Source organism: Fundulus heteroclitus, chromosome 9 (assembly GCF_011125445.2).
Source record: "Fundulus heteroclitus isolate FHET01 chromosome 9, MU-UCD_Fhet_4.1, whole genome shotgun sequence".
Taxonomy (NCBI): Eukaryota; Metazoa; Chordata; class Actinopteri; order Cyprinodontiformes; family Fundulidae; genus Fundulus; species Fundulus heteroclitus.
In genome coordinates, this window is record NC_046369.1 from 5,504,020 (window position 1) to 5,529,191 (window position 25,172).

Below are 25,172 nucleotides of genomic sequence, written 5' to 3' on the forward strand. Positions count from 1 at the left end.
AGCTCGTCAGTGGATGTGAGCAAATGACAGAGGGTGTAGTTGCTATTATAAGATGTTGTTTATGACTTTTTAGATAAATTTATATAGAGCCACATCGGTACTGTTAGACATTACTTGAGATGACCAAACGTTAAAAAAGGAAAGTCTTTAAGCATCATCTCAAAGCACAGAGAAAGACACACCAACACACAAATCCTCCCAGTCAGGGTCCACCCCCTGCCCTCACACAGAGTCCTGAGGAAACATAGATTGTAAAGGCTTACTGTGAGTAATGTTGTCTATTCTTCTTGCTCTAGGATTGGATTACCCCCCCCCCCCCCCATTTCTGTTTTGCTAGTGAGCATGGAAGAAGGAGAGAATGAAATGGGTTATTGGAATAAAGAGATACTGAAAATTGATATGTTGGGGAAGACGGAGCATGCGGCCACAGCTTTAGACAGAAAGAAAGATAGGATTTGAAACAGGCTTTATTGGTGTACATTCTGCGTAGGCCAGCTAATGTGTACCGCAATCCTTGGGTGTAGCGTCATTTTAATGAGATGCCACAATTTGTTCCTGGCTTGGAGTAAAGCAGGGTTGCTCCTTCCCCCACATGTTGCTGTGCATTTCTGGTCAGATGGCTGAAAGAAACCCTTTTCACTTTTCTATTGCTTGAGAGAAAGACAAGTTTGCCTGTTAGGAAATCTTATTAAAAAGCAAACTGCAGGTTTTGACCGAGCACGAAGAGCAACTAAGTGAGTAACTAAGAAAGCAGGTAATTTTCACTTGTTATATGTGTATTCCTCTATAGAGAGCAACAGATTTAATATGAGGTAAAATACTCTGCTCATTAAGCATTTAACACGACTGCTACATATGGTGTTTGTTTACATTTATGTGTCAAAATAAGATTAAATATAACAGATAACATAATTATAAGTGATATTTCACAGCTGAAACACATCTCTGGTAATACAACCAGGGTAAGATTGGCTTAAAACACATTTTATGCTTTGTGACTATTAGCCCGCATTATTTATTTTTCTGTTAAATTTGTAATTCTGAGGCAGAATCGTTGCAAAATCCTCAAAGTCTGTTTTCCAGACTTTTATCATTTTATATCCGCTCAGATGTGTTTCCGTTCCACCAAAGGGCCAGGGCTTTGACTGGTGTGATGCAACATTTGCTCAGGAGAGGAGCCACGCTTGGGTATAAGTTCAGCAAATGAAAGATTCACCTTGGTCATGAAATAGAGTAGCGCACTACCCAGGTCTGCATTGCTACTTGAAGTCCTCAAGGTCAGAAAAATGACATTTGAAAAGACTGATGGCAGGGAATCTGTTACAAAAAACTGAAAATAAAGGTTGAGGCTGACAGTTAGTGAGAGACATCCACATAGAGTGAGAGATAAAGGGAGATGGGGAGAAAGAAAATCAGAGAATGGTTTTTATTAGCATTCCTGATATTTATCTTTCATTGTTTCAGCATTACTGTCATAAGAGTAAAGGTTATCTCAATCTAAGTTCAGAAGATGGAGCCAAACGGAGCTTGCGGAAAGATGGAAAAGGGAATACTGCAGAAAGGTTAGGTCCGCTGGTAATCCAGCACAAACAGAAAGAGGAGAAAACTGCTGTGTTTCAAACACAAACAAGGGTATGCTTTGACACACCTCACAGATCTTTGATAAACCCCTGCTGCTCCTCTCCTCTTCTATCATGAAAGAAACTGAAAACTTATTTTTATAGCCTGTTTCATCTCTGTCTCACATTTAACTTTTAAAACGTCTCTACATTCTGTTCGCAGCGTGGCTTTCTCTTGAGATTGTTGATTTATCAGTTTCTTGCCTTGGTTTGATCTCTTTTTATTTATCTTATGTTTCTACATCACTTGAGGTAAGCTTGCTGTTTTTGTAAATGGGCTTTATAAATAAATTGGAGTTGGGTTTGATCTGCGCTTTCAACCTATATAATTTTTCAAAAACCATGGCAGAACAGTCTGCACATTTATCCTTCCAGTAGGTCTTGGCTTTATTGTCATTCTAGATGTTGCCACCAGATGATATCCATGGTGTCTACCAAAGGTTTATCCTTGTTTGTCTTGACTAAAGAAAATATGTTTTGTTTTTCAACTATAGTCTTTGCGAAAGCATTTATCCAATCCCAATCATCAGTGTTTTTTTGTTGTAAATGTGTCTAACACCCCAACATAAGTTAGCATAAACTTCTTAAGGGGAAGTTTCTACAGATACAAATCTAAAAACATGCTATGCATTTATATCCAGCTCTTTTTTTTGCCCCTAAATAAAATCCAGCACAACCAGCCACCTTCAGATAGCTGTCTAATTATTAAATACAGAGGGGCTTGAAGTAATTAAATCTAAATCTAGCAGTTCCTTAGAGCGGAGGCCCATGGTAACTCTGGGGAAGCATCCGAGAGTAAAGTCAGACTCAACAAATCTGTCCTTTGTGGAAGAATGGGAAAAAAAGACCCCAATTGTGAAAACACAAACCTAAGAGGTAAGAAGAAACCTAAAAGTTTGCAATCACAAGACATGAAAGGGGGTATGGCAAACTAGTCGAGTGAGAAAGATATGTGGAGAAAAACTAACGCTGTAGATCCCCCTGAACACAATCACATGGTGAAACATGGTGGTGGCAGCATCATGCTGTGGGGAATCCTAGTTCAATGGGGGAGAGCTTAGATTCACATGTAAGTATTTACATGTGAATCTAAGCTCTAAAAAGGCCCGACATCAGGTTATAAAGCTTGGAATGCCACATTCTTCCAGACATTTTGAATTGAGAAAGCTTCCTGGATGGGAAGTGAAACGTCTTCAGCTTCAGAATAGAAGTCCAGTTGTTTTATTTTTATTTTTTTTTTTTGGATTGATCATGACCTGGATGATGAGAATATTCGCCAACATAATGGGGCAGAGGGAAGAAGGTCAGATATGATGGAAAGACAGATGGAGGATCCCCTTTGATCAGCAGGACAGTGACCCTTAATATACAGCTAGAGCTAAAAGTAGAATGATTTAGCTCAAAGCATATCAATCTTATAATGGCCTAGTCAAAGTCCAGCCATACTTTTTTTGCAACAGTCAAAAGCAATCCTTTATTTTTGATCTGATGCATTTCATTTATTTTTATTTTTTTTTTTTTTTCGGGGGGGGGGGGCAGCTGCATTTTGGGTTTTCATCAGCTGGAAGCTATAATAATCAAAATTGACATTAATAAATTCCTTAAATATTTTCACTCTATTTATTATTTGAGTTTCACTTTTTTTTACATACTTGAATAAAGGAAAGGTGCCTAATTTAAATGAAGCCTAGGCGGAAGTTCAATTGAAGAAACTGAATCACCTACCCTATCCAATCAGAGGCTCATCCGCCAATCAGGTTTGAACCGCACCTCCACAAAGCCCAATCAGCATCCACAGTTCATCTTAAAATGTTTTCAAATCCATGACTCAGCCTGCTACCCAGCCAAAGCGCAAGCAGTGGTTGTGCAATGTCTGATTTTGACTCAGATAACCCTGATTCAACCCACTTCCATCCCCTTCTCCACCATTGTAACCAAGCTCCATCTGGGTTTTCCATGGTGCTCCTTCAACCTCGTCCCTATCAGAATGTAATTCCTCCTGGACTCTTACTGCATTCCCTTTCACATCTCAATCGGTCCGGCAGAAGACTGCCATGTTGAGCCTGGTTCTGCCAGAGGTTTCTTCCCAAAGGGGAGTTTTTCCTCTCCACTGTCGCTTCATGCTTGCTCATCATGGACGGGTTCATGCAAACCTGTGTTTATCCAAGCTGGACACTTATCTTTCTGGATCCCTGAGTGAAGCACTGGTATCAACTCTCGCAGTCTACTGGATCTCACCAATACAACTCAAGCGGATCGTCTTGCCAACCAGCGTCTATGGACTGAACCAACTTCGTCTATCTCTCCACTCCATCACCAGTTTCAGGCCTGGAGGAAACATCCCTGTTCTCATACACCTGCTTATGCATATTAAAGTAAAATTCAGCGCTAATGTTTCCTGCCGAAGTGTGAGCGCCAAAGTCTTAAAATAATTGTATCAACAAAATTCGTCTAATTGTCTTCTTCTTTTTGTGTGAGTTTTTCCACATTGAAATAACTTTTTATTGATGTTTTAATGTATTGAGATGCACCAGAATGTACTGAGGAGGTTTATGGGGTCAGCAAAGCCTTTTTGTGCTCGTCTTCTAACAGAGTTTTCGTTTAACACAGGATCGCATATACTGGACGGACTTGGAGGACGAAGCTATTTACAGTGCAAACCGGCTGACGGGGCACGATGTGGCAAAAGTAGCAGAGGATCTCAACAACCCGCTGGACCTTGTTGTGTTTCATGAACAGAGGCAGCCCAAAGGTAAACCAAAAAGAACAAAATACAAAGATCTTCTGAATTTGGTATGAAATTGTAAAAGCAAAGATGCGCACGGCACAGTCCGCTGAAGATGAGACGCAAAGTTACACTTGTGTGAGGCTTGACTCACTGTTTGTTCAGCGAAACAAGTCTCTGTTGCTCGGATGATCTCAGCACAGCAAATTCAATTTTAAATGATCTACATTACAGATCAGAAGATTAACCTATTAAAACTCTTTGAAAGGAACAATAAATATCGAGGATTAGATTCATGGTTGTGTTAAGAATGTCAAATGATGTGTTGATGTTTTGCTTTACAAAGGGGTTTTTGTGTGCATATGTTTGCCAGCAATTTGTTAGCGAGTCTGTTTTCATGATTTGTTTTTTGTTTTTTTCTGCTCATTAAGCCCCTCAAAGCAGCTTGTGTGCCAACTGGGAACTAATTGCATTCTTTCATTAATAAATCAAACGATATCCCAGAATTGAACGTGGTAGTTTTCCAAATGCCAACAAAACCAACAACTAAAACAGAACTAAGCAAGGTGAAAAGAAGTCAGGTGAAATTAACTTTACTTTGTAAAATGTTACCTTGACTAAAGCAACATCGCTCATTGTATGCGAATGGATTCTCTTCCCCCTCGCTCCCTGTTTATATACCTTTTAAACACTCAATGCCCGCTGCTTGAGTTATGACATTTCTAATACCGTTCTCTTTTAATCTTGAATAATATTTTTCTTGAAGGTCTCCCTGTAATTTACGGGAATGCAGCTGGACCCCAAAGGAGATAATTGGTCAAAGGTTATGAATTTCTCATATCATGTTTTAGTGAATTCTATTTACTAGGATCATCTGAGCATTTCCATCTTTGCAGAAGAGAAACTAATCAAAGGAAACGTGAAGCACAGAAGCACGTAGCTAATTTCATTTAGTTAATTTCTTTCAACAGACTTCACAGCAAAGGTCATCTCAGAGTACTGCCAAGTTCAAACTTAAATTCTAAGAAATGCAGTTTAACCCAATTCATTCAAATCCGGTGTCTTTCGCTTCAGTCAAAGCAAACAACCTGAATTACTTCTCCATCATGTTAGAAGTGGGGATAAAGACCATTTGGATAACTGCTTTGGCTTTTCAGTTTGTTCTTCTTTGTGCTGATCTCAACCCAGGCACAGCATTGTCCTTTTTATTTCCCCGGTTGGTTGGATTTACTTGTTTAAGTGGGAAAATATGTCTTTATTCTGACATGGAAGCCAGAATGACAAGATGCAGTGTTCTCGATATTAACTGCATCCATGACGGTAGAATAATCTGACAATGAAGCCGAGATTTTTGCTTGACCTCTGTTTCAATGCACGCTACTGTGTGCAGAGGCAACATCAACGTAGGTTCAGGCTTGTTTGTGACAGTTCTGGATGTTTTACTTAATTCCTTTTTCTCTGGACAAGTTCAGCTATTTTCTTGAAGTGGTCCTGACTTGTATAACGCAAAAATACCGGCTGCACGTTAATGGCATGCTCTCTAGTTTTACCCATGCTGAGGAGAAGTGAGCCTTTGTCACAGTATTTGTACACAGGGGAAACATGGAGTGATAGTTAAGCTTCATGACACCCATCAACCTAGAGTTGGGTTTACGTCAAAAATGTATTCATTTTAATTATCAAGAGTGCCACTAATTGTTGCATTAATGTGTATTCAAACAGTTCGTGAAACCTTTTTTTTTTTTTTTTAATTACCAGGGGTTTCAATATTTGAACGCTGTAACTTGTATCTTTCTTTTAGCATGGATTCTGTAAATTCATCAATAATGTGCTTTATTTAAACTTGTGAAGTGAGTGACACATATTCACAAAGCATCCTAGGCCTTAACAGAGCTCCTAAAGTGGAAAAATGTTAGGAGTAGTGAGGAGGACTTTTCGCTAAGCTGAGAGTGTCTCAAGCAGGGAAGAGCCACCATCTAAATCTAAAGTAAATGAGCGAATAAACTTCTTTAACAATCATGCAATGATTAATATGTAGATGAGATTAACTTTATCATCCCCAATAGAGGAAAATAAATTGGTTTCAGTGGCCCGATGGGTTAAAGGTGCATAATTTTATTGAGCATAAATAAATAATAGGAAAATATTGAATAATCATAAATAAAGAGCAGAGAAATATACAAGGAATATATATATGAGAGGTGAGAAAGTATTTTCTGTTTTACATGATAACATCAGTACCCTAAATCATCATCAGAAGAAGACGTGCAGAAAAAAAGATGCATTGATCTTTAGCAATATGCTTCAAAGTCCGTGCATTTGCACCATGATGCAGGAACTAGTTTACCTTTCAACACTCCTATGTTCTCCTCCCAGAGCTGTGCTCTAGACAGCGCTGCGTTTTTTTCCCCACCCTTTTTTTTTATCCATTTTATGTAGGTCGTTTTGCTAAATCCAACCACTTTAGAGGCAATCCCTGTAAAGTGCTGACAGGTGAGTGCACATTAATATCAAATAAATGAAGCAATAAAAAGACCCGTAAGGCAAGTAAACATCATAAACAAATCAAAATAATGATGAGGATGCAAATAAGGTACATTCAAACATTTTGATGCTGTGTGACAAACAAGTAATTTTGCTAATTGCAACTTCTCTCATTTGATTACCAGTAGCACATTTATGTTTTGTTGTTTTTTCTTGTACTATCAGCTAATCACAGCTCTTAAAAGACAGCGTCACACCCAGCAAGGGGGTCAACCACACCTACTCACTCAGATAAAAATGTCTGTCCTCTCCTTCCTCAGAGTCGCTCACAGCAGCGATCTGAATCGCTCTCAAGCTAAAACTCCTTGGTAGGATTTTTTCAGGCTAAGATAGGAGCTCTCTGAGAATCTTTGCGAAAACGGGCACAGATCTATAAAGCAAGAAAACACATCAGTAGGTCGAAAAAACCGCGACCTGACCTACTTCAGGTGCTTTGCCACACGACAAGCACAGATACAATTTTTCATGAGCCTGCATTGACGGCTAAGAGAGTTCATTTAAATATTTTATCTATGTGTAGAATATTTAAAAGCACCTTTGCCTGCACATGAGCACTTTCACGCTGCCTTGCATAAGTAAGATGACTATTTGAACTTTTTTTTTTACATTTTGCTACTTTACAGTCACAAAATTCACTGTATTTTTGGGGGATTTTAATTGATTAACACAAATAAGCACAGATTTGTGAAGTGGAAAGAAAATAGTACATGGTTGTCTACTTTTTGTTGTGTTTTTTTAATGCTAAAAAAATCAGAAAAGTGTGTTTTGTATTTGTATCCAGCCCCCTTTACTCTGGTCAAATAAAATCTGTTGCTCGGCAACATTAGTGAACAGACGGCATCATGAAGACCAAGAAATACAGGAAACAGTTTAAAGTTATGATTCTCGTGCTTTGAACTGGACATAAAGTAGCTGGAGAGCTGAGCAGACATGGATTTGAATTCCAACTACACGACTCCTTTTCTTTTCATGCTAATGTCGTCCAAATCTAAACTGAAAACTTGGGACATTGTGGAAGGAGGTACTCCGATTGTATGAGACCAAAACATAACTTTCAGGTCTACATGCCAAAAGGTGTGTATTTAGGAAAACGAACACTTCACGTCGCTCTGAATGCACATTTCCATTGGTTAAGACATGGTGGCGTCAGGGAAGATGGGGATTTTTGGAGCTAAATGCAGGTCATTCACAAAAACAAAACCCTAAAAGACTTGAAACTGGGATGGAGGTTCAACGTCCAGCTGGGTTAGCAACTCTAAAGCTACCAACAGAGCGACAATGGAATGGTTTCATCATGCCACACGCATGTTAAAAAGGCAGAGTTGAAGTCTTAATTGAGAATTTCTGGCAAGTAGTGATCAAAACTAGTCAGTGATGCCCTACATTAAAGCTGAGATCATTTAGCAAAGAACGGGTAAAAGAAAATGTTAAAAACTAGAGAAGCCAAACACCAAAATAATTACAGCTCTAAAACATGTTTCACAAAGCATTGACTCAGCAGAGTGAGAATACAAATGCTCTCCAGACTCCAGACCATTTTCCTATGTCCTATCACACTGAATGCCAGTAATGTGTGGCATCCTTAGGTTTCTGTTTGTGCCATGCTGGCATAAATAGTTTTCCAACGCCCTGCACCGATTAACTGCTGTGCACTACATATCTAACATGTCTGACCCTAGGTTAAAAATATCTAGTAAGTAATAGTAATATAAGTAATAGTAATATCATCTCTATTGTCATTGAAACATACATTGAAACATACATTTCAACGAAATTTGTTCTCTGCTTTTAACCCATCACCCTTGGGGAACAGTGGGCTGCCATGTGCGGCGCCCAGGAAGCGTTCTGGGGTTAAGGGTCTTGCTCAGGGACCCAGAGTGCAGGCACTGGGGATCAAACCGGGTACTTGCATCCTCCTCTGAGTGCAAGCGCGCTGCTCTAACCACTAGGGCAACACTCCCCCCAAACTCCCCCATCTACCAACCTCTGCTCGGCATTGTTTTAAAAATGTGCATTATCCACGTTTCTTATGATGTTGTATTACGCCACCAAATTGTCGGCGCTCATCCAGGCACAATGGACCACATCAAAATGTTTGGATGAAATAGTACTGAGATTTCATTCTGCTACTCAGTGAAGCAGAAAACCAGTAAATATCAGATATTTAAAAAAAAAATCAAATTCAGTTATCATGGCATTTAATCCTCTTTTTCTTTGTTTGCTTGTCCCCTAAGCCCCTGACACCTGCAACATGGGGAGTCTACCAAACGGCGGCTGCGAATATCTCTGTCTAAAGGCTCCTCAGATCACCGACCACTCTCCGAAGTACACCTGTGCCTGTCCTGACGGTATGGAGCTCGGACCAGACATGAGACGCTGTGCTGTAGGTATGTCACTTCAAACTGATAAATCACACCATCCTGGGGCCCACCTAATGGAGGAAACTGTGCGAGATAATGTCACGGGAGATCTGCTCTGCTGTAATTAAAGTCACCTGATGATGGAGGGTCTGGTCGAACAGTTATTAAGTTGGTGATGGAGTTTGCCTTTCCTCACAATGCCTCCTTTAGGAGTTGAATTTGTATTTTGTTTTTCTAATACATGATCGTCTTTTGACTCTTGTGTATTTTGTGAGACGCCTCTCCTCAGTGGAATGATAACAGGAAGTATAACCAAAGCTTTTAAAGATTGAGGGACATATTTTTTTTTATTCATTTCATTCAAAAATAACTTTAAAATTCATACACACACTATGACATTGATGCATATTGAATGAAAAGGAGCAGAGAGAAGAGCATCTATCTATTAAGGAGCAGCTATCTTTTGATAACTGCCCCTTAATAGATAGTTCTGTTAATTAATCTTTCTTTTACAGTATTTACATCCATCTTGTCTCAGTTATCCATTTTTGCTGCAATTACATTTTACAGTACTCAAAAAATATTAAGTAGCATCATTCAAACTCAAAGTGCTTTACACAGAAACAAAAGAAAACATGTAAAACAGAAACCTTTCTGCTTCAAAGAGCATTATATAGAAAATAAAAAATGCTAAATTTCTCTTAATAATATATTATTATTATTATTATTATTATTATTATTATTATTATTATTATTATTATTGTTGTTATTATTATTATATCAGTGGGTTTTACATTAAAACCTTTTTGTTTTCGTACGTATCAAAAATCCTAATTCTGTTAACCAGACCCAGTGGGCTTTAGTGTTGGCTCTAAGCAATGCAATGCATGCATGTAACTGCATTGATTGTGACGTGTTTAAAAAGCAGACTTCTCCAAAGAATGGGAAAGTGTCGCGGTAAATGGGTCAGGGATTCTTCCTGCGTGTCCCCAGCACACCTCCATTATTTCACTGACCCTATTTCACAGCTCAGTTCGTCCACTGACTCGATAGAGCCGCAACATTTGTGGGGTTGTTATCCTTAATGGAGCCGCTCTGTTTCCACACATCACATTTTAGCAGGTGAGGCGCAGGGAGCTGACTCAGGGAAAAGGGAGAAAGAGATGATTATGATGTATGTGGGCCATCACTCAGAGTTGCTCTAGGAGGGGTGGGGGGGGGGGGGGGACTGAGCGCACACACACAGGAAGCTTCCGATTTTTGTTTGAAATACAAATATTGCTGCTGAGCTCTCACTTATTATACAGTACGTTAAAATAAGATTTGCAACACCTGTGTCTTTTTTGCTGCTATAAATGTGTGCGCTGCTTTTAAGCAATATCTAAAAACACAAACACACAACTTAAATAATACACATGCAAAATAAGTGATCATATAACGGGTTAGTGATAATAATAATAAATAATGCAACTTATTTTTTTTTTGTATCTTGTTTTTTTTGGGGGGGTTTTTATCTTTTAATTTTTGTAAAGCCCTCGCGGGGGAAATTACTTTTTGGGGGATCGGTCTCTAAATGGTACTGATAAATGGTGATGCATAGTCACGTTATTTGACTTTTTAAAAATGTATATGTCAGTAGTTCACCCTGGTTGCATGCAAAGTTTTTATGAAAGATTATCATGTCTTGCTGGCTTTAACCATTAAACCTCATACCTGTGCAAATGCTCAGTAATCCAGGTTTAAATTAGAGGCAACTCTGTTATTTTTGAAAACACCTATCCATGAGTCTTTGTCAATTCTGGTGGCTCGCACTGCTGTTTTTAAGGGCATTGATGCAGATGCAAATCAATGACCCACCCATCACTGTCCTGGGTCGTTAGAAGCTATTGCTTCTGGTGGTGAAAGATTTAAACCTGTTTTCTGTTTCACACCTCACTCCCACACCAAGGCCCCCCCACTCTACACCCACCCCTGAGCCCCCACCAACAACTCTTCGACCCCCTCCTCTCCATCTGTGCTGGCACATAAGATCAAAAATGACCATGTCAACGGAGCCTTCAAGCATCTGAGTGGAAAGAAAGCATCTCGTCCTGATGGTGTCTCCCCCTCTGCTTTACAAACTGCCTGTGGCCCGCTGGAGGTCACCTTGTACGGTTCTGGCAGTACTCATCCTGTTCCTCCTTTCAGAAAGGAGCAGAAACGGTCCTGCTGATGGGTCTTCCGATGGCCCTGTTCAGCTCTCCTAGAGCAACTGGCTCTCTCCTGGAATTTCCTTCCTGTCCCTTCAGACTGTGCTGGAAGACACAGCCAACCTACTCCCAATGGCACGTGTTGATGTACCATCCTGGTGGAGTTGGGTCGCCTGTGCAGCCTCAGTAGGGTCCGGGCATCGCCTCATGCAACCAGTAGTGACTGGTTAAGACACAGAGTTCCGGGTCCTTTAGGGGGGTGGCCTAGTGGTTAGAGCAGCACGCTGGCACTCTGAGAAGGTTGCAAGTACCTGGTTTGATCCCTGCAGACTGCCACTGTGGGTCCCTGAGCAAGACCCTTAGCCCCAGATTGCAGTGGGCGCTGTGATAGCTGCCCACTGCTCCCTAAGGGATGGGTTACATGCAAAAGACAAATTTCATTGGAATGTACAATTGCAATGACAAAGATTTCTTCTTCTTCTTCTTCTTCTAAATGCAAAACTGCTGAAAAGCAGTCAAAAAATGAGGAGTCTGTGGCCTCCACCTGCAAAACTATCCCTGCTTTTGGAGTCGTCTCATTGGTGCCCCTTTTGTTAATTTCATAAACACTAAAACAGTTGATACCAATTAACAATCCCCTCTACCATTTAACTCACCAGATCAATATTCCAGAAGTTTAACTCAGTTGATGTTATACTCTGATTAAAAAGTGTCCCTTAGATTTTTGAACACTTTATTTTCAAAGTTCTTTAAGTAAGTACTTTTAAATTAACAAACCTACATTTCTTACTGCTGACATTTTTTTTAAAATCAGGGTTGTAGTTAACTGAATTATACACTTTATAGCAAACAACTACATCCATACCCTTTTTATTTTATGTTTTTTTTTTATGAAACTCAAAACATATGAAAAAGGTTTTAGGTTTTGCAACAAATACAAACAAACACAAACCTACAGCAGTAAACATACCTGAAAATTAAAAAAAAAAATCTAAAAAGAAGATTTTTAGCGGGCAATACGGAACATTTGGCTCCGTAACTGACTGCAAACTTTATTCTTTCGTGTAATTTTTCTTTATATTACACGTCTGACAATAGTTTGCTTAATTAATCATCACTGAAAAGCTGTAGAAGCTGTAGAAACACCAAGATTACTACGCCTAAAAAGAGGTTTGGGAACCCCAGAATATGTAGTAATGGTTTTATTGGTTTCTGATAGTTTATGACAACATTTGAATTAAATTGAGAAATTTTGTACCTGTGGATATTTTTGTGGCAATCTGCTTTTTTATATGACAAAATGGGAAAACTGGGGAAAAAAAGGCAAAATATCAAGAAGACAATTGTTGACCTCCACATATGTGGTTCATTTTTGCCGAACAGTTGGTGCAAAATGTGTTTATCAGCCTCAGAACAACATCAAAAGCCCTTCTGAAATGCTGGTTGGATTGTCATTAACCACAGTAAAACGAGTATGGCATGGGCTGAAAGCCCACTCGGAGAGAAAAATGCTATTACTCCACAAACAATAGAAAAGGCCAGATTACAAGGTATTGGAGTCCTGCTTTGGTCTGATGAAACTAAAATTAAAGTATTTGACCATAATGACCTTTGTTACATACTTACAAGCCTGAGAACACCATGGAAAGTGTGAAGCATGGGGTGGAAATAACATGCTGTGTGGATGTTTTGCTGCAGCATGGACCAGTGCGCTTCACAAAACAGATTTCAACACGAGGAAAGAACATTGTGAGGAAACAATGACGCTACATTTCAAGAGATCAACCAGGAAATTACAGCTACAGCCCAAATGGGTCTTTCTAATGGACAAAGGCCCCAGCAAACTATTGTGATAATGTTGTTGTACTGAAAATGTTTAGCTTGTACCATACAGTTTATAAGACAATCTTACCAAACCAATTTTAAACTTAAATAAATAAATAAAATACATTTGAACAAAGTGAAAAAGAAACTTCTTTGTTGTTTTGGCATATTACACATGGAAATATTGTTGTTTATCCTAAGTTTAAATGATCTGCAAACGTATTAATATTTTGGCACTCAAAGCAGGAACAACTGATCTCCATCATCTTATTTCAAACAGCATATATAATTATCTTATTGTGGGGGTTCATTACTTCGGCAGATAATCTTATTTACCTGCTCAACTCAAGGAGAAAAAGTTTCTTACTTTTATTTCCCTTTTTCGCAGTGTAAAACAAGAAGAAGTTAATCTGATTCAATGGCAGACAGTGGATAAAAATGTCATGTGGATTTTTCATACAACCTATGTAAAATCTGGTTTTGCCTGTACTCTAACTTTCCTCATGTCACCCTCATGGTACGTTTTACATAAGCTACTGGTTTTTATGCTACCCGATTAAGCAGCAGCTTACCGTACTATGGAAAAAAACACAAAGCCAACTCCATAGATATTCTTTGTGCAGTTGTTTTGCAGCACCCTCTTACACCTCCTTATAGTTCAGTGCATTTTTGCCACATTACAAATATTACAAAGACTAAATTAAGGTGTCTTTATTTAGTTAAAAGAAATATGCACAAAGTACTCATTGTTACAGCACAATTTACGGGATGCAATATTATAAGAAGTATAATATGTAATACTGGTCACCAATTGATTTTTAAATAACCTCAAAACCATGTTTTTTTGTGTATTTTCATACACTCATTATTTCAATGTGATTTAAAAAATGCTAAATGTACAGTCGAGGGAGTGTGTATATCGTTCTTTGTTTTATCTTCTCTAAAGTAAAAACTATTTATGAATGTGTTTTTTTCCACGTCCAGTTCGACTCAGAACAACCACCACAGTTGCCCCAACCACCACAAGCACCACAACAAGCACCACAACAACCACAACTACAACAACAACAACCTCGACGGCTACAACAACGACCACGCCTGCCACCAGCACCAGCACCACCACAACTCCCACAACCGTAAGAACTACCACCACCTCTGCTGCTACTCCACCGAGGTCCACGGCCAGGCACCACGTGACATCGACGCCTCCTCAGACCTCCAGAAGCAGCAGGAGTACAGAGCGACCGGTGACACAAGCCGCCACGGGCACAGAAACAGCCAGTTTGAGCAGCACCAGTCAGTTGGCCAGCCAAACACCCTTACTGGGACCAGTGGCCCCAGACAGCATCCAAAGAGAGACCAATGCTAACCTCTCCCACAGAGGTATGTATGCTGGTCGACAGGGTTGTGTTTGAAGACAAAGTGTGTGTGTGTGTGTGTGTGTGTGTGTGTGTGTGTGTGTGTGTAGCCACACTATCATTACCACCCGCCATTACAGCAGCAGGAACCTAAAAACCAATATTCCTTCTCTTCTCTGGCTTCCCTCCTCCTTCCTCTCTCCTTCTGACCATCTGTCTATCCACTGTGTGACCTCTTTTTGTCCTCTTTTTCTCACCTATTCACAGCCAATCCCTCCCCAGTAAATCTCCCGGCCCTCTTATTCCTCGTCCCTCGTCACCAGTCTCTTAACGGATGTGTCAACGCCTAACAAACGATAGTTCGCTGAATTTTCCACAACCGCTGCTCATCACTCTCCCTCGCATTGTGACAGCCTCTCTCCGTCTTTTCCTCTCTATCTCTGCCCTTCACTCTCCCTCTTTCTGCTTCAGTCTTTCACTCCTGAGGACTGGCAACGTTTTCGTGCAGACACCAGTCAGATTTAACCGGACTGGGAGAAAGCAGACTAAAACACTTTAGTGAGGTGCTCAGAAAGTGACGAGACAGCCGTCCCATCTGGAAGGAGAAACGAAAATTGTTAAATCAAGGTTTCACTGTGCTGCAGATCATGTACGATTTTTGATTGGAAAGTCTGATTGCGATCGAGTTAGACTGAGATGTTAATGTGGGCTTGTCTTGATTGTCAGCGTGCCAAAGGAGTCATTGCTTGTCCTCATATTCCCTCTTCTTTGTTTGACTGCAGAAATAAAAGATTAGTATTCAGATTAGTTTCATAGAATTAATTTTATAAGACTATATATATATATATATATATATATATATATATATATATATATATATATATATTAGGGCTGGGCAACGATTAAAATATTTAATCGCGATTAATCGCCCTGATTAATCGCGATTAATCGCATTGTATTTACAAACTCCAAGAATGAATTCAAAAGTAGTGTAAAGAGCACTTTTATTTTAATGTTCTGCTGCCATATGAACAAAAGTGTTGTAACATTTGTAGCACTTATTTTATACTGGATATTTTCAACCCATCTATTGAATTTAGTGCACTAGTTGATCTTTTCTTCATAAGAGAACAAGCACTGCAGCCAAAATATGGCCTTTTTTGACCTGCTGTATATTAGCCAGTCCCTAAGCTTGATGTATCATGAAACTGTTGACCTTTTGGGTTTTGTGTTTTTTATTTTATTATTTCAATTAAATAATAATAATAATAATAATAATAATAATAATAATAATAATAATAATAATAATAATGTTCAGTGTTTTTTCGCTAATCCACCTCTTATATATTTCAATCCTTATGTAATTTTGTCTGTGTTGTGTGCACCTGCCTGTTGCTTTAATCCTATAAATTTCCCCGTCGTGGGATAAAAAAAGGATTAGCTAATGTTATCTTATCTTAAATAACACTTTTTAATATATGTACTGGGTTCTTTCAAGGTCTTAATTACATGTTATGTGTGGGCTCCAGTAACATCCATCCATCCATCCATCCATCCATCCACTGATCTACCTGGATGTTCTATGGAGGACTGAAACGCCTCAGTCAGTGACGTCAGTCTGTGGGTCTGTCGGGGCAATGAGAGAAGTTTCGTCTCCTCTCTCCGTTTCTGGGGCTCGACGTTTTCATGTTTTTTCACGTGCTTAGATAAATTTGTTGTGTTTCCACTGAAATGAACCGGCTTTTTACAAAACATACAGCTTGATTTCATTTACGGTATTAAAATAAAGCCGAACGGTGCTACTTCCTCTGTTCATGTTTTTTCGCTGCTGCGTTCTCTCTCAGCTGTTTGTGTATTAAGTTTGTGTGAGAGCTGAGCGGGCGGGCCAGGCTGAGTCTGCGTGCTGATTGGCTGGCGCCGCTGAGCCATGTACGAGAGGGGAGGGGGAGCGGGAGGGCTGCCGTGACAGCGCGCTGCAGTCAGCGTGCCTGCTGACTGACACTGACTGAAAGCTGACATGCGTTAATGCGCGATAAAATAAATATCGCCGTTAATAGTCTAATGAATTAACGCGAAATTAACGCGTTAACTTGCCCAGCCCTAATATATATATATATATATATATATATATAAATATATTACTTTGAAACTTTTTGCTTGATGCGACATTTCCAGACTCCAAAGGAGATTAATGTGAAATTTTTAAAATAATGTCAAATTCAGAAGGGAAAATGCTCTGGCTTCAATTCTTTAAAAATGCTACCTACTTATTAAAGCTTGGGTCAGCAATTTTTCCGGAAGTTTCCCCAAGTCCCTTTTTGAATCACTGCTCTTCTGCCCTTCAGGGGGCTCGCGTCTTAAAAATCTCCCAAATCCACTCCGGTCTTATTTCTTTCTACTGAGGCCTTCCTCTTCCTCTCGTAAACATCAACACGGTTTGCTTCTTGCGACTCTCAGCCATGTTCAAGGTCTACGGTGAGAGCAGCGGAGCTACAATGAACCTCTAACCGCTAAGCTAACTGCTAAGCTAACCGCTAAGCTAACCGGATACATAAACACTACCCGTGCGCAGCCAGCAAGTGGAAACTAACAAGGAAAGAGCGCAGACACTCTTTCCTTGTTAGCGCTAAATCTAGTTAATGGCAATAAAATGTGAGCTGGCTCCCAGATTCCTAAAGGTTAGGATTAGACACTTCAGTGATTAGTTTTCCATACTGTGTTTTACTAACCCTGGCACACATTTAGGCATATCTGTATTTTAATTCTACAACCTATGAAGAAAAAAAGGTTTGTCTCTTTACATATGTAGCCCTCTGTTGTACGCGTTGCATTGTTCTGTTATCTCCAGCAGAACCAGGCTGCTGATGATTTATTGACCAAGTCAAAAAATCCATAGCAATAACACAGCAACAGGTTTGAACAGGCACATAGATCTAAGGCAAAAATGAATCATACGTCTGACAAATTTAGCTTTAAAAGTAATGTTCTCATTTTACTCACGTTTCTTTGGATGTAATATTAACGTGCTGGATTGGTCCAGCCAGAGATGTGATGGGAAACTGATAGAGAAGCTGAGGAGGGAATCCCTAAGCAGAGAGATTTCAAGAGGTCCTTCAAAGCTTAAAGCATTCATGATATGTATGACTTGGCATTTTTGGACAGAGAGTGAGCAAAATGTTTTCTGAATTGTTATACATGGTTCTATTATTGTTTTGAGAGGTTTATTGGGTGAATACTATGCTTAACAAACACCCCGAATCTCTGAAGATTAATTTGCAACCATGTGCCAGACCTTTAAGTTGGCTGACATGGCATGGGGTACTGGGTGATGTGTAGAAGGATTAATTCTTTAAAAAGCTGTAGATTTTCTAACCCTCTTTATATCACAGGACTTGCCGTTTAACAAAATATGCTTTAGTTCTTCATGTGTGAAGCAATGTTTTTTTTTAACATTTATTTATTTATTAGTATGTATATATATATATATATATATATATATATATATATATATATATATATATATATATATATATATATATATATATATATATATATATATATATATAGATAGATAGATAGATAGAGACAGACAGACAGACAGACAGACAGACAGACAGACAGACAGACAGACAGACAGACAGACAGACAGACAGACAGACAGACAGACAGACAGACAGACAGACAGACAGACAGACAGACAGACAGACAGACAGACAGAGAGAGAGAGAAATGTATAGTGTCTACACGCCTAGTGTAAAATTCCATAAAATAATAAATACTGCATTTTGTGACTGAGCATGCACTTCACAAATCTTTCCTCTCACAATTTTTACTATGCAGTATTTTCTTAATCATCAGACTCTTTATATGCTTGGAATTGGAGGCTTAGTTAGGGTCACTGAATGTATTTGACAACTGCAACTTGGCTACTACATGTCACAAAATCCTCCGACTGACAATAGTTGAGACAATGATGATAATAGTAATGTTGCTCAAAGTCGAATATCAAAAGGGCAGTCTTCACTGAAAAAAGTGTGATACAAGTTATATCACACTGAACTCACCCAAATGTTGCATCCTTGCAAGTCTAAAGCTCAGATTTCTTTCGACATAAAGCTATTTCCCCCATCTTACTTTTTTAATTGTTCTTTTTTCTTTTCTAGTCCAATGTAAATTGGTTTTGGAGGGTGTGCCAATACACACTTTTTTATGTTACAAGGACATATATTTTCATTTATGGTATACTTATGTGTCTGAAATAAATAAAAAAATAAAATTCTAATGTATTTTCTAAGTTAAAAGCACTTTTAGAACCATGCCGAGTTCATTGATGTCCCTCTCTGAGTCAAACACAAGAAGTGAATGTGACTTCTACGCACTTTCTGCTATGGCCAAGGAGAAACGGATCTTGGCTATGACTGAAAGGAGGTTGAGCGCTTGGGAAAATCACACTAAAAATAGGGTCACGAGCACTTTCAGTGCAATAACAGCTGCCTGTGGACTTTGGCCAAAGGATAAAACGGAAAGCATACAAGGACGTCAATGGCATTCAGCAGACCAGCTTCTGTATCATATGTGAAATCTTGATTATTTGATTTAATTAAAATAAAAATCCAAGACTAAATTTTGAAGACTGATTAGCAGAAACAAACATTTAACCGACAGACATTCTGAGCTGGTTTAGACTTGACTGAAAAAAAAAAAAAACAGATTGGAAATAAGTAAGTAATAAAATATAAAATGTAAAAGGGAGGGATATTACAGAGACTGCAGATATTTTAAACGTATGTAGGTGGTGACTAGGAAAAAAAAAGGACACTGTTACAGAGATAAGAGTTGATGGGATGGAAACAAAGCCAGAGTGGAATTGATTTTCCAGGAACTTGAAAGTAAGCCAGCTGCATCACTTTTGGGGCCTTGGTTTTCCAGAGCACCAGAGATGCAAGATGGTGTTTGTCTCAAAGTCTATGAAGCTGTCAGCTTTCTCACTGCACCACAAATGCTCGACACGAGAGACGCACGTTAAAAAAAGAAAAAGAAAAAAAATAGGGCACGAACAAGACGTGTCTGTAAAAGCCCACGAGCCGTAAGTTATAATTTTCAACTCGGTGAGCACTGTCAAGTTTGCCAGCATCAGCTGTTGTACATGTGCTGCACTGGGGCAGACATCATCAGGCGTGGAAGAGCCAGTTGTTTAGGAAAAGCCAGCTCACAGATAATGGCATGTAAGCAAAGTCTGCAACATTTTGGCTCTCATAGAACTTTAACGTTTCCCTTTATCTGCTAACAGGTAATTATTTACCAAGGTGATATAATGGAGGTTAAATAACTTTTTTTCCCTTCTTGCATTCAGTCCCTTCCTTAAGAAGTAAGATATCAAGGCTTATTTCATGAAATCTGAAAGTCTGCTATGGTGTTTCTCCCCCAAAAAAAGTCTTAGGAATCTGCTTTCAAATTTGAATAAAACAATGTGGATATATTTCCACATATGTATTAGGACGTGTTTTTTGTGTGTGTTTTACAGTCTTTTTGAAATTAAAAAAATCCTTCCAGCAATTATAGTCTTAATGAGAATGAAGCAGTTCTCACAGTTTCTTACTGCATTTGCTGACCAGGACTCTCTCTTTTATAACAGCTTCTTTAATACGATTCTATAAATCTGCCTTTTAAGAGTGTAAGAGACCAATTGGACATCAGTCGTATTTTAAGAAAAGTCCAAATCATATCCGCTGACCCAGGACTCGCTGGCTTTGGTGCACCGACTAGAGCGACATGTGTATGTGTGTACATGTGTAAGTGTTTTTTGTTTTTTTTTCTCTGGATGATTGCATTTAATAACATAATGTGTCTTTCATCCATCACATGCCATCTGTGCCTTTGCTATGCATAGAACTTCACAGCCTCTTTCTAGAAGGAGCCCATCAGTATGCAGAGCCAGCGCTGTGATCTCTTCTGCTAATCTTCCTCACTTGACTTTACTCTAGCCATCTGATCACACTTTGGTAAACCGTGAGCCTGCTGCTAATAGACAGATTGAGAGAGGGGTTAGAACCAAAGCTCGGTACCAACCTGTTGGGGTAGGAGCTGAAAGTAAGGGGGAAATTCAGAAGCATGTTGGGAATTAGTCACGGGCTGGTTACCTGAACTGCTACTTTTGAAACTGTGCCTCAGTGGGTAGAGTAGATTGGCTTGTAATCTGAAGGATGTGGGTGTGATTCCAGCTTCTCCATGTCACATGTCGATGAGCCCCTGGGCAAGGCACTTAACCCCAGTTTGCCTGCCGATCTGTATATCGATGTATGGATGTGATTGGGTGTATTTGGCTATATTGTAAAGCCATTTAAGTGGTCAGTATGACTAGAAAAACGCTATATAAATTCAGTTCATTTAAAAAGAAGAACATTTCATTCATCAAATGAGATACCATAGAACGTGCTAGAGAAGCCAGACTTTTCTGGGTTCTGCAAAGCTACGTCTGCCTTCTCCTGATATAAATTTGATCTGCCTTTCAACTGCTTTTCTTCAGGTCCCTTTGAAATGTCCTCGTAGAATCATGGGTCTAATCAAAACAACTTTGTGTTTCCACGGCGGGTGGCCTCGGGTGTCCAAAATCTGACATGCACATGACCTTGCTATGGTTATTATTCTCAAGTTTACTGCCAGACAAGTTCATCATATTATGAAACTTTTGTCCCGGCCCGTGCCTCATTAAAATACATTGATTTTGTTTTGCATCGCTATTGTAAAAGGAAAGGTGAAACAGCAAAAAATAAAAAATAAAATAAAAAAAGTCTACATTCATATATGCTCAAGGTCATCTGGAACCTCTCAGCAGCTTTTGAATATGGCGTGAATTACTCGATGCATCCTAAACCCAAATTTAGTTTGGAACCGCGTTCACATACTTTCAGACGCATTGCTTTCTCATATTGCTTTTTATCTGTTTTTGTATAAAAACATCTCATTGCATTTTTATTGCATTCTCTGGTATGATTCATCTACACTTCATTGCACATGCTGGTAAAAAAAAAAAAAAAAAAGAAAAAACAGTCCACAGTACGGCTGCCCATCTTTTTATCGTGCAAATATGCTTTTGTAGAGGGATGCCCTTCTGTCCAAACAAACTTCTAACTCTTCTTTAAGAGGTTCTTGGCATTCTGGTGTTGAGCAAAACTTCCAGCTAATTTTTTTTTACTTTTATCTTTTTGTTCCTCCCAGCGGCAAGTGATCACTACCTCATCGGTAACAACATCACAGTTGCTGTTTTGGGAATAGTCATTCCGATTGGTGAGTATGCTTTACCTCTCCACATTGGTCTTTTTTGCCTCTGCCTGCCTGCTTCGCCCTCCTTGCTCGTACACCTCTGCTTGTATGAAACGTTCTGCAAACTGTTTTGTGCATGTGGCATTTTGTGTTTCTGGCTGCATGTGCACAATCATGGATGTTATGCATGAGTGAGAGGAATACTTATTCTTAAATATATCAAAAATAAGCCGAAATATTGGACATTTACAGTTTTTAATTCCCATTAGGCTCGGCAGAGTTTTCTGGATATTGAATATTTTAACAGCAACCAAAAGGAGCGGTAATGTTATCCCCACTGCAAAAAGGGAACTCAAAGTAAGTCAAATTTTCTTGAATTTTGTGTATTTTTTCCTTGATTTGAGCAGCTAAATAAGACTATTTGCCAATGGAATAAGATTTTTGCACTTAAAATAAGAACAATTCATCTCCATCATCTTATTTCAAGTGCATGATATCTAATCATCTTATTTTATGGGTAAAAAATAGTCATTCCATTGGCAAATAGTCTTAATTAGCTGCTCAAATGAAGTATAAATATACTAATTTCAAGAAAAAATGACTTGCTTTGATTTCAGGCTTCCTATTAGAATTGTAGGGTGGTAAGGATGTCAGTCAGTGAGTGGCTAAGCTTTATTAAAATTAAATTAGTGGCTAGGTCTTTGTAATGTGAACCTAAAGCAATTATTAAGGAGAAATGGAGAACTAATTTGCCTAGTCATCACACTGGTCCAGCTGTTACATTAGATTCATGTTCCCGCTGTGATCATAATGTTCTAATAATCTATGTCAATCATGGGCTCTGACAAATGATATACAGTTGCTTCAATCTGTTATAAAAGAAACAAAAGGCTTGACTTTTCTTAATTATTAGCATGCGTCCGTCCGTCCGTCTTCTTCCGCTTATCCGGGGTCGGGTCGCGGGGGTAGCAGCTTCAGTAGGGAGGCCCTAGACGTTAGCATGCATACAAAATAAAATGTTTTAAAGTGTGGAGTTTAAATTTCGTTTGGAAGTTACTGCACTTTTTCAGTATTTTAAACAGACGTGTACACATGTGCCATCCTGGGAGAGATGTGTAAACAGCCCTGAAAAATTCTTTGTTTGTTGACTTCTGCAGTTCTACAGTAACTTTGGGATTATTTTTTTTACCTCCCTTACATCAGCCTCACTGTGTGTTTGCTGGAAAGTTAAACTTTAGAACCTTTGGTATTTAGACATTCATCTGATCATAGAAATGAGCAAATATTAGCAAGTCAACATTTTCTTGGGGCCATCTCCTGACTTATGAAGATCAACACAGATTTGCCTTAATTTAATATAATGTTTGCTTTTCTTTCCCATATTGAAGAGCAAGGAAAATAGGAATATTTAATACACCTCTCTATACATAGAGAATTATTTGAAATTAGAATTGAGAGGGGTCCAATAATTGAAATAATTTTGTTAAAAGTTATATATTTGTTTTAATTGAATAATGGCAGTCCAATTAGGCAGGACATTTAATATATAGTTTAAGACTAACAATATATAATATAAACATGTTGTTTTTTCTTTCAAGACTTTTTTTTTTACACTTTTTCAGCAGAGGTGCCAGGAAATGTGAAGGTGGCTATATATTATGAGATCACCATTAAACCATTCTGTTGTGTATATTAACAAAAATTTACCAGTTTAATGAAGCTATTCTATTCTTTTAGCTCTCATTAAAATGAAAATCATATTTTCTGGAAATGTATAATAATTTCATGCTGAAAACTTACTGAGAATAGAGATGAATGGGCAAATAATGACCTTTTAGTGCCAGAACATGCTGCTAATTGACATCTCTTTCATTTCTAATTTTGAATAGTTGTGCAAGTCTCAGGAGTGCTACGATTTTTTTTTTCACGCAATTTTTTTTGTTCCTCGTTTTATCCTCAACAGTGAAGACGTGAGCTCATTAAAAAATAACCCCTGAGAGACCGTTAACCCTTTCAACTTTATCCTTTATTTTGTCCTTCTGCCAGTCGTCGCTGCTACAAATCCCTCAATATACATTTTTGGCATCTTTGAAACGTTAATTATTGCTGGAAGTCCACAAGGGCCGGGATTTGTGCAGCCCTCACTCTACCCTCTTCTCCAGTAATGCACCACCCACTGTTCCATAAGAGGGAGGCATCCCAGCCCTGATTAACAGTATTTAGCAGAAGTCAGGCTGATACAATGCTCTCTAATTGGAGTAAAATATTCTAAAAAAAAAAAAAAAAAGAAGTGATGCTTTTTTTTCTCTTTAGAAATATGCATTTAAACAAGAACAAAGATGGATTTAGTCACACTGGGATCTCAAGTGTCTTTTGTACAACAAAAGTGCAATTAGATAGGGCTTCCATAGGGGATGAAGGCACGTCTAATGGTGTGAGCACACATATTATCATACGGAAACATAACTATTTTTCTCGCACTGAATCGTCTGTTAGTTTCTCATACGTACCCTGTTCACACACACATGTCGGTTCTGCAGGGCAGTTGGGCATTAACGCCAATATGGTAATGAGTGGAGAGAGACGGCGCTTATCTCAAATCCTTCAAAGCCCTCCATCCCCTCCCTCTCTTCCCCTCTCCATTCTCCTCTAATAACCCTGTCCAAAAAAAAAAAAACACCACAGCCAGACCGTCTGCTGAAACAGTTTCGTTTTTCAGTCAAGGAGAGCACAAAATTATAAATCATATCCCAAATGGAGCACCGGGATAATGTGCTGATGACAGCTAAGCAACCTTGCGGCGCTTTTATTAAAAGAAAAAAAAACAAGAGCTAAATCAATTGCCTCAGGAACTGAATCCTAAATGTTTTTTATATCACAACCTTTGTTTGCCCCTATTGACGTGTGTGTGCATACTAAGGATGGGGTTTACAGTACGTTTATGATGCTGAATTGAGGCAGTCACTGAGATAAATTATGCATGGATTATGTGTACATGTTTTTGATCATTCTGTGAGATTAGGAGGGACGTACAGTACTGGATCCATAGCTTTTTTTTTTTTTTTGTAATAATTTGCTTTTAAGTCATCTTGATCCAGACTTTTAAAGTTCCTTCAGAGTTTTTTCTTTTGGGCGTTTGTTGTTTTTTTTTCACTCATTTTCTGTCTTTGTAACTGGTCATTTTAGATGAATCTACTTTATTTGTTAATCTAGTTAACTCTAATGACACAAAGAAAGATGGTTGAAAGCACAAAAGATCTGGCACCATCGTCGTTAAACACAACCCTTGA

General features: G+C 38.7%; 1 protein-coding gene across 4 annotated transcripts in view; it reads left to right on the forward strand.

The window, feature by feature from the left end:
- lrp8 (low density lipoprotein receptor-related protein 8, apolipoprotein e receptor) overlaps positions 1–25,172 on the forward strand; it is a 226,393-nt gene that overhangs the window by 193,343 nt on the left and 7,878 nt on the right. For all 4 annotated transcript variants that reach the window (XM_012878066.3, XM_021324304.2, XM_021324303.2 and 1 more), the window contains exons 14-17: positions 4,230–4,371; positions 9,123–9,275; positions 14,246–14,644; positions 21,838–21,906. In XM_012878066.3, coding sequence (XP_012733520.2) covers positions 4,230–4,371; positions 9,123–9,275; positions 14,246–14,644; positions 21,838–21,906 — 763 coding nt within the window. The remainder of the gene's footprint in view (positions 1–4,229; positions 4,372–9,122; positions 9,276–14,245; positions 14,645–21,837; positions 21,907–25,172) is intronic.